At 36.2% G+C, this 14241-nt stretch overlaps 1 protein-coding gene across 1 annotated transcript in view; it reads left to right on the top strand.

Annotated features, from left to right (window-relative positions):
- Window positions 1–14241, top strand: part of NEK11 (NIMA related kinase 11) — a 103897-nt gene that overhangs the window by 45606 nt on the left and 44050 nt on the right. Inside the window, exons 6-11 of the mRNA XM_009280467.1 lie at window positions 695–844; window positions 927–1005; window positions 1521–1606; window positions 5575–5694; window positions 7792–7885; window positions 8750–8888. Coding sequence (XP_009278742.1) covers window positions 695–844; window positions 927–1005; window positions 1521–1606; window positions 5575–5694; window positions 7792–7885; window positions 8750–8888 — 668 coding nt within the window. The remainder of the gene's footprint in view (window positions 1–694; window positions 845–926; window positions 1006–1520; window positions 1607–5574; window positions 5695–7791; window positions 7886–8749; window positions 8889–14241) is intronic.

Raw genomic sequence — 14241 nt, 5'->3', positions numbered from 1 at the left:
TTTAAAAGTGACACTGGTTCTTAGCTAGGTCTCCAGACCTACATGTTCTTCTTTTCTTCTCCAAATAAAATTTCGAGGAAATTTAGTTTTAGATGTTGCAATATGATACTCTCGTCTAAAGTTTGATATTTCTTTGAGTACAAACCAATTTCATAATCCATTTTGAGTATGTGGCCAAATGAGTGAAATCACACCAGAAGACGCTCCTGTTATTTGAAACTGGCATTATTGAATTTGAACTTGAATTGTAGCCTCAGTTTGTTGTCAGAAATTATTTTGCAAAACCAATTTAAACAAACCTATGTCCCAACACTACTAAACTATTTTCTCAGTCAGTCGCTAATTGAAAAAATTCATTCTTAATTTAATGAGTAACCACTTAAAGTAGTTCATATAATAGGGTTTTACTTTATTTTTACATATATATTTATATATATGAATATGTGTATTTATGTATGGAATTTAAGTTTGTACCTGCATTTATGGAAATAGAATGATGATTTCACCTGTTTATAAAGTTACTAATTTGTGATCTGAATAAAAATATTTCAGATGAAAAGGGTAACATGAGAATGAAATATTATATTCCCAGGAGAAAAGGGCATACAATTGTGATTTTACTTACTGTAATGTCACTATGCATGCTACTTTCAAAAATATTGTTTATACTATTCCTATTATTTTATTCTTCAAGGTCTCTGGGATGCATTTTATATGAGATGTGCTGTATGAACCATGCGTTTGCTGGACACAATTTTTTGTCTGTTGTGTTAAAAATTGTAGAAGGTGATACACCTTCTCTTCCTGATAGATATCCAAGCAAACTGAATGCTGTGCTGTGCAGGTATGTTATTTTCTTGTTTAGCAGGTTTTTAAGTTAATTTGGAAAATTGCTTAATTATGACTTTTGTTTTTTAATGTTTCAGCATGTTAAATAAGAATCCTTCATTGAGACCAACAGCAGCAGAGATCCTAAAAATCCCTTATATTGATGAACAACTAAAGGTATATAAGAAAAAGCGATAGCTGTACACTTAGAGTTTGAGTATGTATTTTGCAAAAGCAGAATGGAGGCGGAGAAAATGTGTTGAGAAAAAATAATCAGATAGCAGTTCATGGGAACGTTAACCCAGGGGACTTTCAGAGCTAAATTACAAATATGACTGAGGTAGCGAGGCAGTGAGAGATGAAGCCCTTGCCACTTTACATGCTGAATATATCTCCTTTTACATGTTACGAGCAATAAGGAGAACGGGCATTTGTGTGTAACAAGTGCAGATCATTCAGGCCTGCGTACATATAATCTCTAAACTGTTCTGGTTAGTCAGTTTTAATAAAAAACAGTGCATCTTGCTCTTTTGGTCCCTGCTTCAGTATATATATTATTTGGCTTTCTAAGAAGGTGGGGAAGGAAACCGCTCAATCGGTTTTTACGTTCGGACTGTATTGGGTCATAGCTGAGGAGTCTGAATCACTTTAGCCTGAAGTGTTGATACCACTTCTATTTTATTTCCTTGCAGAATATACAGTACAAGTTCACAAACATGACTGTGAAGGACAAAGCACTTAACTGGCAGAAAGAAGCTGCTCCCATTTTTGATGCTGTGTAAGTATTTTTAAGTGTTTTATGGGCAGAAGTATATGAAATTAAGTGTTGCCAAAATAATATCATGTTGTAAACATTTGTGTTAATCTCATAGTGCTTTATGTTTAGAGGGACCATTCCCCAGAAATACAGAAGAGCAACCACGTTAGTGAGATGCATAATTAAGATTTAGGGGAAAAAAAAGAATTTGCAGATCAAATATTTTTATTATATAACTGTGTAAATTGTGCATGCATGTGTAGTATATGCATATGTTAATTTAGTACTAATTGGTATGTAAATTATGACCTTTGTCTTTACATTTTGAAGGTTTAGATCATCATTTTAGTTATGTCATGATCATTTATAGTGCTGCTGTTTGTGTACCTACTAATTATTGAATGTGAAAGCTATGTTTAAAAAATGACACCAAACTAAAAGTGTATACACTTAAACTAATATTCAGCTAATACGTCTGTAGGATACTATTATATGTCTTGTAACTATAGTGAGAAATTAAGGCTAGCAATGTTTCTTGGCTGTTACATCAGTAGTGCCTTTGCACATGATCTCTCTTTTAGGCACCGAATATATATTAAATTGATTAATTGCATTAAATTACAATGCTGCAATGATTAAAGCAAATGTCAGCAAGGGCAATTTCATTTTGCCTTTGTAAATTAGCTCTGCAGTTTCGATGGCATCTGGCCCTCCCCTTTGCTTCCTGTCCCTGAGTTTTCTGTATGTGGTTTTGCTCTGTTAGGAGCTAGCACGCTAAAAATCAGGAGTTTGTGACCCTGTGCAGATGCAATGGACATCCCTGTTTCTTGTTTCCTCTAAATAACTGTCAAGACTTTAACAGCTCTCTGAAATTTCTTTTGAATTACTAGGTAACGGCAATAAAGACGCCCATGCTCCAATCCAGAATTAGCAATGCCTTTGAGGCAATAGGCCTTTCCCCTTCGTTTTTTGTGACCTCTGCTCTCGGAGGGCACCCACAGTTTTGCAGCTGTGGTCACTTTGCAGATGCTGCTGATTCTTCTGCTTGCAAGCATTCCTTCAGGAGAGGTGACCAGCTTCAGCTTTTCCAAAGAAAGTATTATTTATTATCAGCAGTAGGAAGAAAGCAGAGCAAAGGCAGTGGAATTCAACACAGCAAAATGTTCTGTACGTCTTTTTTAGCCAGTTTAACTACTGGGAGCACATCTGTAAAGCTCTCATCTCTAGAAATCGCGGTTTGGGTTTCCACCCTGTCACTTCTGTTCTTGCTCTCTCTCGTTGACAGATGAGTCTCTGTCTTTATATCAGACCAAAGTTCCCTGTTCTCATATAAATAGGTACCTTTAGTATAAATAGGCTGTTGAACTTTGCAAGCATAGATGTAAAATGCAACAATAAATGATACCTGTATTGGCTAGTAACAACTATCTAATAAATAACAGCAAATGGAGCCGGCTGAGACAGCTGTCAAGTTTTTGGCCTTACTATTCTGCGTGATTGCTTCTGCTAGAAATAACCCTTTGCTAGTATACTGGAAATACAAAAGTCAGACAGGCAGATATGCAATAGCCAGGAAATATTAGCTGTATCTTTTGTCTACGGCTGCTGTATTCAAGTTGATTCAATTAACTCTGAGTGGCTTCCTGCCTATTCAAATTAAATATAGTTAACTGCAGAGATGTTCCTTAGAGATATACCTTAAATAGTTTTGGGGCGCTGAAATCTTGCCCAAATATTATGCCAACTCTATCTGAATTATATTGAGTATTTAATGCTTATTGAAATATAAAGTATGAGAATCTTCAAGAAACTTTTAATCCATGCCTTTATTTTGTGGGTACAAGATTTCAAATTATCCGTATGCGCCAAAAGATTGTAGATGCTTTGAGGAAGCAGTATCTTTACCTACAAAATATATACCCAGACTTCAAATGTCCCCATGCTTCTAGAAAAGACTGATAAAACCACTTTCTATTATTTGTAACATATACTATGTTCCATACCTGATCCATTGTCGTTAATTTGAATATATTCTCATCACCTTCCAAATGGACATCATATATTGACAGAGCTAGCATATGGGGAGGACATGAATGCGTATCCCAGAGTCTATAACTATTCTTGTTCAAAAGTAAGTCTGTAGTCTCTAAGAGAAAGAGCAAGTTCTAACTACAAACATCATGTTCTTATACTTTTGTTAAAAGAAAATAGAAAGTCAGCTGCTTCCGTACAGTTTTAGAGCTCCTAAAAACTGTGGAGCAATGGATAGCAACTGTTTTTCAGTGATCATTGAACTTTACCTTGAGGTTTTCAAATTCAGGGCATCAATTTGAGAAAAAAATATTAGGAGAAGCTAAAATAGCTATAAATTTTCTTCAAATGTGCTGCAGTCTGATTCTTTTTGGCTAAATGTTTGGAAAATGCATAAAGTCATAATCTTATTGTGACTTTCATTGTATTTATGAGAACGTTAGCTGTCTGTATTGCTACTGGTAAGCAAAATGCCAGATAATTCCTTCAATCCCAGATCTAAAGAGGTAGGTAAAATGAAATAAAAATACCTGAAAAATGGTAGTAAGCAGAAAAGTGGAGGAGAAATAATTTAAACATAGTGAGTTTCCCACATCTGCTGTAATGTAGCAATACTCTAGTCTGAGTCAGTGTACAAGGAGCTGCTTGTTATGGTGTCCTCCCCAGTCATTGCTACTTTATATTTATGATTTTTTTTCTCACCAGGAATTATTTTTGCCATGTATAGTTGAATCTAATTTCTTCTAGTAAAGGCCTCTAATGGCTTACTTTCTTCCAGTCCCATGCAAGTCATAAATTTTAAATATTTAAGTAAGCATAAAGCTGTACAAGTTCAGTTTCGACTTGGATGAAAAATGGCTTTTTTTCCCAAGAGGTTCTTATAATTTAAATTAAAGTTTTTTACAGGGGACAAGAAATATGTCTACATTATTCATACTTGAAGAGTTAGTTCCATTCCTATGAATAATTGAACTCTTCTTGTCTTTGTCCTTAGTCTTTCATATTTCACACTAATATTCATATCTTTACACTATTTCCTTCTATAGTCAACATTTGAAAAGCATAACAAAAACTTCTCTTCTCATTTATTAAAATCCTGATTTCAAAATGATAGTCCAGAAGGAGTGTTGCAATTTGTATGGTTACAAAACTGGGCTCTTCTATGATCAGAAGCAAATTTATCTCATAAAGGCAAAAATAGTCATTTGAAATGAATACTTGATATCATAAATATAAACAATAGAAAAATCTGGTGTAAGTGAAATATGACTGCCAAGGCATTGCAAACTATGGTTTCATTTTTATAATTACTGTAGGATGTGAGATAAAAATCTGAGTTGAATATCCTTTTTCTAGTATAGGAGTACTATTGCTCTCCTGTGTTGATAAATACAGCTGAGATACTTATGTCAATAATTCATGCTCAGCTTTCAGAGATGGTCTATGGAGACCATTTTACCGGTGAATTGTTACTATTGATTAGGACCAGAAATTCAAGAGGACAACGTGATAATTATATCTGTCATTAAAAACATATTAATATTCTCTTTTATTCTAGACAGCTTGTAACAATCAATGTAAAATGTATGGGTGATATTGCTTTTTTCTGTGGTTCTCGTTTAAAGACTGCCTTTGTACTTGGAATATGCTCAATAATGAAGCCTGTCAGGGTAAATATTTTGCTGTGCTTCAACATTTATTCTTCTAAGGAGCTGAGTTTACCTTTTTCCATTCTCACCTGAAATGCCTGAAATGGTTCACGTTCTTCATGAATCTAAGTCTAAGTATTTCAATTTAAAAGATGCATTTGCTTTCCAAACTAAAGTCTATTTAGTCTGTTATAGTACCTGTGACTTTCTAGTTATTCCATTTGAAATGTCAGTATGTTTCAATATAAAATCAAAATACTGATATTTACATTTTAATATGACGATGGGCTTGCATGAATTCAATTTCAGGCAGAGGAAAGTTCATTTACAGACTCTGCAGGAACTGTCTGAAGTACAGAAAATGACACCGCGGGAACGGATGAGGCTGAGGAAGTTAAATGCTGCAGATGAGAAAGCAAAGAAGTTGAAGTAAGTTGAGCATAACATTAGCATCGTGCCCTAACCATGCAGTTTTCCCTATCCAACAGTCTAACGAGAGAGTTAGAACTGTCAAGGTGAAAATAAAAATAGAAAGGGTCTTCAGCTGCGCAAAGTGAATGGAGATTTTGGATGAGTTAAATCACAGTAATTATTTATGTAGGAAAAAAAAAGTCAGAACATTAGCCCAAAACTGGTACTTTGAGCATTGTGTTTCTGGTTAAATAAGTATATGAGTGATTTTTATGTGTTACAATAGGAGATTTTTTTTTTGATAACTTGTCATTTTAAGGATTGCACAGTCTGAGGAGTTGGACATTTAGTTACAATCCAGCTTTTGCCAATTGTTTTGGCCTAAGAAATTTGCCAAAAGAAGTTAATAGCTCAGAGGATAGTCTTATCAAATGATCAAATGGGGAGAATGGACATGTTAGAAAGGCTTTATGATTCATGGTTTTTTTATTGAGTGAGACATAATAAAAGGGGGGATTTGAAGGAGAATAAGTACTGTTTCTGAGTGGAATATGAGAAACAGCTGGAAAGCTATGTGTGTATGCATGGATTCCTTTTTTAAATAAAAAGTAGAATATACTGTTTTGATGACATGCTTGAGTTTTTCCCAGTTAAAAATATTCAAAGTTTTATTTGGTATGAATGAAAATCAGAAAAGCACCACATTCATTTTTAATTCATTTTTAATGCTTTCTTCAAAAGCATTTTGCAAAGTGCAATGTAAATTAACAAATGTTTACTCAGTTATTTATAGAGGCTAATAGAGGGAATAATTATTTTTGATCATGAGAATCAGCATCTTAACCCTGTCGTGCCAAAGCAAGTTAGCAATTCAGTAAGGCAATGACGTCCTAGTACAGAAAAATATTGCGCGGGGACACGAAGTCTGAATTTATGGCCTCAGAAACTCTGCAGCTACATATACCTGCAAATCAATAGCAATTGCAGTTGAGTGAAAACGCTCAGTAAAATCACGTCCTAGCATTGCTTGTGCCAACTTCTGATGCCCATATCCAAAGGCTACAAACAAAAAACTAAAGGCCTTCATCTCCTTTTGGAAAATATGTCTTATCAGCATGTATGTCTGTCTGATGCTTACCATTGCATTTGGCACTGGAGATGGTACATAAATTTATTCTCATTTAAAAAAAATCTCCTTGAATTGAAACCACTGTATAAATTTAGCGCTTCTGCATGGTGTTTTCAATAATATGGTAGGCCAATTTTTGTACTTATATGAAATTCATAAATAGGAAGTCTGTCCCTTTCACTTTTTTAAAAAGGATGGAGATTAGGAAATAATACTAATTGCAGGATAGTTCTAGTTTGCTTTTCATTTTCTTTACTTTTTTGCACTTTAGTGTTTTCTATTTAGATTTTCATGTTTTTTTCCCCAGCAACAAAATTAAATAGATTTATTTTCTAATGTAAAGGCAACAAATTAATCTTCAAATCTTGTTCTCAGTCATGAATCTTTAAAATGGATCTATATTCAGCTCTGGGTTATTGCCAGCTCACTCTCGCTGAAAGTATTTGAAACAGCGCAATTTGAAACAGTACCTTCTCAGACTGGAGATCTGCTTTCAGCAGTACAAATCTAGAGATGGATGGGAAGGGAATATAGTAATGGAAACTGGAAGAGCTGCTTAATGTGGCACCTGCTTTAAGGAGTCCCGTACAGAAAAACGCAGTTACCAACTCTCCCCAGGTGAAGCGTTCATAGCATGCAAGTGTGGCGTACCTGTCTTTGGCTGAAAGGTCCCTGGACTACATGGTGGAATAAAGTCCAAAGTATTTAAGATCTTTGGAAGAAACAAAAAAGTCTGGGACTAATAATCTACTATTACTCAATTATATTATGCAAGTTGTGAAAGAAAAATATAATAGTGTTTGGAAATAAGGCCTGAAATCTACTTGTGAGTTCACTAAAACTAACGTCACCTTCAGTAGATGCCATGAACGTTTGGCACCGTGGGAGTCTAATTATGGAATTCGTTTTTCCACATCTACTTTTAGAAGATCCCTTTGTGTGGTCCCTGATATCACATCCTAAACACAAGTATTCTGTATTTACAGACAGCTGGCAGAAGAAAAATATCAAGAAAATGTCAAAAGAATGCAAGAATTGAGGTCCCGTAATTTTCAGCAGCTGAATGTCAATGTCCTGCATGTAAGTATGGGCTGTTGTTTCGGAGGCCTCATTTATGTACATGCAGTGTACGCCACTTTTCTGTTTTCCATGCGCTTTCTTTAGCACTAGAGGCACAGTCCTGTTCTAAGAGTAATAATTTGGAAGTGGATCAAAGTCTGGACTGCTTAGCTGAACCTGTGGATCTGTGGTGAGGAAAAGTGCATTCAGTTATTCAGATATGGTTCAACAAACTCTCTATTCATTGCACAATTTTCTTTTATTTTGTCACCCTTAAATCTAAATCTGCTCTCTGAAATGTACTTACTGACAGTCTGCGTGACATCAGATTTCAAAATACATTCATTTTCAAGATAAGTTTAGAATTTTAATCCTTTAAACACTCTAATTTGGCACGGCTGTGGGTTCTTTTCATTTGATTAGTTAAGAATATTAACATTTCAACTGGCTTTTTAGTAAGAATGAAGTCTTGGAATGACTCCCAGTGTAAGCTGTCCTTTGCTTTTAAGCTATCTGCAACAGGAGGTAGGCCTGTCCAATTCTAGCATTACATCTTCTCATAGAGGGAACAGTGTCAGTTTGGAAATAGCCAGTGAAATCATCACAGAACTAATGAGGTTTTGGTTAGTGCTTTGTCTTCTACCTTTTCTTTCACATGCTGTCTAGTTTCTATTTCCCATTGTGTCTGGAGAAAAAAATGTGTTAAATCTGTCTCTGCTTATGGCTGAGTCACTGCTGATCATTTATAAAAAAGTTAGGATTTTTTTTTTAGTGTTTGCCTTATACAAGTCCCAGCAGTTGTGTAGATCAGGGCAACCATTGTATTGTGGTCCTGCTGAAAGCTCTGACTGCATCTGTTTCTCCATGCTGCTTCATTCGACTAAGGAATCCGATGAGCAGACTTCAAAACCTGTAATTCATTCTCAGCCAGTCACCACATGCGACTCTGTGTCCATAGGACATGATGAACCAAGTGGAAATGAGACATCAAGTCAACTCTGCATGTCTGAACTTACAGACCATGGTAAGAATTAAAAATTTGATATTGAAATGAAACTTCCTATAAACAAAGCAAGATTTGATTTTGTCCCTTGTAGTTAATTTATAGTGGGGACACTGCAGTATAAAAAGTGGTCAGATTTATTAATTTGTCAAAAAAATTACAAAGAGAGAAGGAAAATAATCTAGGTGGATGTGTGTACAGCAGATGTACAGCAAGGTTATGTGGCGGGAAGTCTGTGTTCCCAGAGTTTGAGTGACCTGTGAGCAGCGACGGAGGTGAACGCACCTTCTCCAAATGAGATGCTCAGTTAGAAGGAAATAGCTTTAACTTTGCACATATGAAATGACTGGTGTTAGAAAAGCATTTCCTAAATCATATCTCCAGTGCAAAACTGAGTACAAGAATTCAGAGTGTTTGCACCTCTGGTACACTTTGATGCCATTTTCTTTATCTGTAACAATGAGAGAAGCAGATAGAAACTCTAAACTGTGCTTATCTATACTGTCCTCAAATACTTAGCGACTGTCTAGAGGGCATGAAGTACTATGTAACATGTACTTTTGTGTAGATAGATGAACAAATAGTCAAGCTTTTCAAAAAGAGTCAGACTGTGGAAATGTGCTTAGTGAGGAAAATATTTTTAAGAGCACATTTATATGTTTTTTTTCTACAATGTTCTGGAATAGTGTCATACTCTGAAATATTTAAGAATCATTGTGTAAGCACTATTATCGTGAAAGATTTTTAATCAGGTTAGAATCTTGCAAGTATGCATTAATATGCTTTTAAGTATGAAAACTACTTTTCTCTAATAGCTCTGCCTTTTAGTGTTGATTTATGTATGTCTGTGAAGGTATACACCATTAAATTAAAGGTATCAAAATCAGTTTGTTTGTGGTGGAGGTGGGGATTTTTAATAGCAAATGGCTTTTTTCTTTCAGTGTAGCCTCATTTACGTCTACGTTGTTGGCTTGCTATTTCTCAGTATAAGAAGGGATGACCTGCGTAGGAGAGAACGCAGCTGCTAGAAATACATCCTGGGGGTAGGGTGGGGAAGCTTGCAAATAGAGGACCAAGACAAAGCAGTAAATGTGGGTAGGAGATGTACCGGGGGAAGCATACAAAGATACCTAAATAGAAACAGAACAACATGCATGAAAGGAAAGAAACTGATGTTTCTGCCTTTAGAGGTCATTAAGCTGTTAAACTATAATGACAGAAATTAGATGCATTTATATCTGTGATGCAAAAGTTGAGTCAATCCATTGTAGAAAACTGAATGCATGTTTAATTGCTTTTGCCAGAGTCTCTGATATTGAAGTGGTGGGTTCATGAGAAAAAGGAGTTATGGATAGGCAAGATAAATCGTGTGGTTTCTTTTCTTCGCTTTGTGAATACCTTGTTATTCCTGAAGCTGATGTCAAAGCTGTTACTTACTCTATTCAGTATTCATACTCTTCTTTTCTTCAAACATTTCAGTGCAACCATGCATGTCCTGCGTGTCTAATTATTAGTTATTAATGGCACCTTTTTATTTGAAAATGTAGAAACAGTTTCAGCTATTGATTTTTCAATAGAATTTGGTTCTTGATCAATGGGCTATACAACAGAAAAAACAATAAAACTAGAAGCAAGGCTATAAAATGGTTTTATAAAGTTGTCTTACATGTTAATAAATCTTGCTAACCCCTACTAGGTTAGCAGAAGTTAGACTACGAATACCAGACTACCAAGCTCCCTAACTAAAAACAGTTGAGGAAGGGGAGAAAGGCAGGAAGGAGACAGAGTCTGTTCATGAACGCCAGAGAGGCTCAGCAGCAGAGTTACTTCAGGGCAGACCTAGAAAATCCTCTCAGGAATGGGAAAAGCTGGTGGGGGACAGCTAGGGATAGTATCCCAATCCTAACAGGTAGGGAGGAAAGTTCAAACTATCTTTGGCTTATATCCTGCAGTCCTTAAAAAAATTTGCAACATGAACAGGAGAGAAGAGCAGGGCTTGAAGGATTGAAAGACCAGGCTCTTAAAGGGTTAGAGAGAGGCATCGAGAATAAAACACCTTACACTCTGCTTTCACTGAAAATTATCTAAAGCATTATGAAACACAGTTGCATGTCATTGGGGAAAGCATCAAATACAAAGCTCAAGGCTTAGCTTTAGTTAGTAGATTTAAAAACCATGGCATCTTGATCCAATTTTAGCAGTGGTAGTTACATTTACTGAAAGTTGGGAAAAACAAGGCAGTGTAGTTAGATAAATGAAAATCATTATGACAGTTTGGGGTTTTGGACTTCACAGTGGATGAGTTTCAGCGATGTCAAAAACATTTAAATGCTGTAGACTTCCCTGAGAAGTTTAAGCTTCTCTCCATGTTTATTTCATGTAATATGCAATGGTCTTCTGAACATTTTTCATTCTAATTAGCACCCCTGTGCACTTGAGGAACATGTAAAAGAGTTGCCTGAAATCAAAAATTGCTGACCAATTTGTTAGTCTTCAAGCAGGTTTTATTTTTTGGAGTATGAAAGAGATCTGAGTGGACCCTGTGCTTTTGATGTTGAGATGAACTCAGTCTATTACAGAAAAGGTTCATCTAGATTGTTGACAGCTGGTACAAGTTCTTCAGAAACTTAAAGGAATAATCCGATTCTTATTCTTACAGAGAAATGCTGCAGGCAATGTAAATACTATTTTTTAACAATAAAATTCAGTTAGTTCTTCAACACCACGTACCTTACTGTGCTATCCAGCTATACTATGCAGATTTATTCTTTTCTCATAGAGACTGGGAACACTGCTGAGTTCTGTGGGACTGACTGAGAGCATGGTTTTTAAATCTGACTGATCAGATGTCACTTGCTAAGCCAGACCAGCTTGCGATGGCTGGTACACCTTGGCACGCTGTCACCTTTCTCCCTGTTCACTTCTGGGATTCTGGGCACATGTTCTGCAGCATCCTCCGTGCCTCAGCAGAAAATGAAGAACTTGGGGAGGGGGAGAGATCAAAGAAACATGAGCTTTTGCAGACAGAAATCACTTTGAAAATCATCTGTGCTTGCGTTACTTAAGCTCAAGAAGAAAGGGATCCAGTTTTAACCTGGGAGTGGGCAGCAGTGAAAAATTATGTGAATAGCAAGTTATGCTATTTTTGTTGTAATGAGTCAAGAGAGGAAGCTGTGCATTAAGCACATATATTCCAGAGCCATTATCTTGCCTCCTGTTGGTGCTCTGCTAGAAAGTGCTGTTGCCCAATCCCACCAATTTCTCACCATTTGCTTCTGTTCCATGGAAAGAGTCCAAGCTTCAATTTGACAACAAGTCTGGACTGTGGCTACCATATGCATCTGCTCACACTGCCTCTTTCCTAAAGAATTTGACCTGTTTTATACACTCTGGAAAGTTCCCCCTGCTCCTCTGCCTGGAAAGCTGTTCCTGGGCCAAAATATTGCAGTGCTTGTGAACCTTTTTACTTCTGGCTGTTTCATGCCAACAATTTTAAGATGCATTGCCTTATTGCCTTGCAGCTTAAGTAGTTCTCTTCCTTCCTTTGCTTATTCTCCTCATGTTTTTATAGGCAGCAGTAATATCCTTCTGTGTAATACCTCTATGTAATACTTCTGTATTATTCATACATTGTAACACTGGTCACTTCCTTATTCCTTCCTTAAGATGCTTCCAAGCTGTTATATCTCCCAATTTACAATAGATTAATTTGGTTTTAATGCTTAAAGTCATGACTCTATTCTTTGAATTTTCTCCTTTTCCATTTTTCCAGTTCTCAGGGTCACCCAGTGTATGTTGTTATAATATCCTGGCCCTGCTTTGTATTGGTGATGCGCTCCAGCTTAGCTTCTGGAAAGCAGCACTGTGCATACTAACTCCAGCAGAGCAGACCTCTCCCTGGCCAGCTGTGCAGCGCTGCTCTCAGTTACCCAACGGCGTGTTGCTTCTGTGCCCTTCCCACCCTCCTCGTGGTCAGCACGCTTGCCGTGATGGGAAGCGTTTGAAGAGCTGCCCTGCTGTGCTGGCCGAGCTTGCAGGGAAATCAAGTGTCCTTTCCTAAAACATCAGCCTATATGGTTAGAAGAACTCATAACCACACAAGCATGGGGCATCCTCTTGGCGTGCAGTGCCAGCAGGGTAAGTAGGCAGGCACACGGGGTTATTAAGGAGTATCTCTGTAAATCTTCAGGTTCTGGGACTTTGTCTCTCCAGTTCCTTGATTTAGTTGCATTTTGCATGCACCCTAGAGCAAAGGATTCTTCTGGTTTGGCTATTACTTCTCTCCACACTGCAGATCTTCCAAGAGTCGTGGCAGGTGGGTAGGTAACATTCCTTGCAATAGTGAAGGTTTAAAAACATGCTTTAAATTTCTGTTTCTCTTAAGTTACTATAATAAATTTCTTAACAGTTTTGCATCTTTACTCATACAATCTGGAGCAAAAAATGTTCCCTTTATTTGTAAAAAGACAAGCAACAGAGTTGCTAAGAAAAAGTCAGCTAGAAAATATACTTTTATAATTATTATTAACCACATTAAGTAAATGGCTGAAGTGGTATGTTGCGTGTATCATTAGAATGGTATATACTCTTACTGTATTTTTTCAGCTAATTAGACCACTAACGCGTTCCTTGGAAATGTAAACCTTTGTAAATAGAAACCAATGAAATATGGGTTTACTCATTTGCAACTATTTTATGTAATAATTTTAAACTGCATTAAATCTTTTAGATTTGTTAATTGGAAACAAAAGTTAAAAGAAATTATATTTTTATAATGAAATATTTATGGAAAGATATTTTATAGTTGTGTTTAATATTCATTAGTAAGTGTTGATGTCTCCATCTTATGTGTCTAGGAATTTATGGAACTGTCATCCAAGAAATAATTTAAAACTACGGTGGACAGAGCAGTTAAGAATATATTGTGCTGCCGGGAACGGTTTTACTTTACTAGAGATATCTTCACGTCTTTTCCATCTCCAGTTTCTCCAAGTACAAGCAAGAGACAAAAGAGCAGAAGTTAGTTCCATACTAAGAGTTGTACTCAGTTGTACTCAGAGACACTGAGCTACTGTCAGTGTTAAATACAAATATTTGTGTGTCGAAAATATATATATGTGTATCTGTACACTTCATTTATTTTCAAGGAATAGTGTAAAATTGCTAATGATTAATAACTAAATTCCCTTTGTATTTTGATTTGGATTTTTTCTTTTCTGCTACATTTCTCCAGCTAATTTTATCGATTAATTATTTCTGAATATTAAAAAGTATATTTTGCAAATCATGGCAACGAAGCAGGAATGGGCAATGCAAAACGTGTCAGGATAAACCTGTGTCTGTATTTCCTATTTTTGCTGATACTTACCTAGGA

The sequence above is a fragment of the Aptenodytes forsteri genome, unplaced genomic scaffold, assembly GCF_000699145.1.
Source record: "Aptenodytes forsteri isolate BGI_AS27 unplaced genomic scaffold, ASM69914v1 Scaffold523, whole genome shotgun sequence".
In the NCBI taxonomy this organism is placed as follows: Eukaryota; Metazoa; Chordata; class Aves; order Sphenisciformes; family Spheniscidae; genus Aptenodytes; species Aptenodytes forsteri.
Note: the sequence above shows the minus strand (reverse complement) of the source record. Positions and strands in the feature narration are given on the sequence as shown.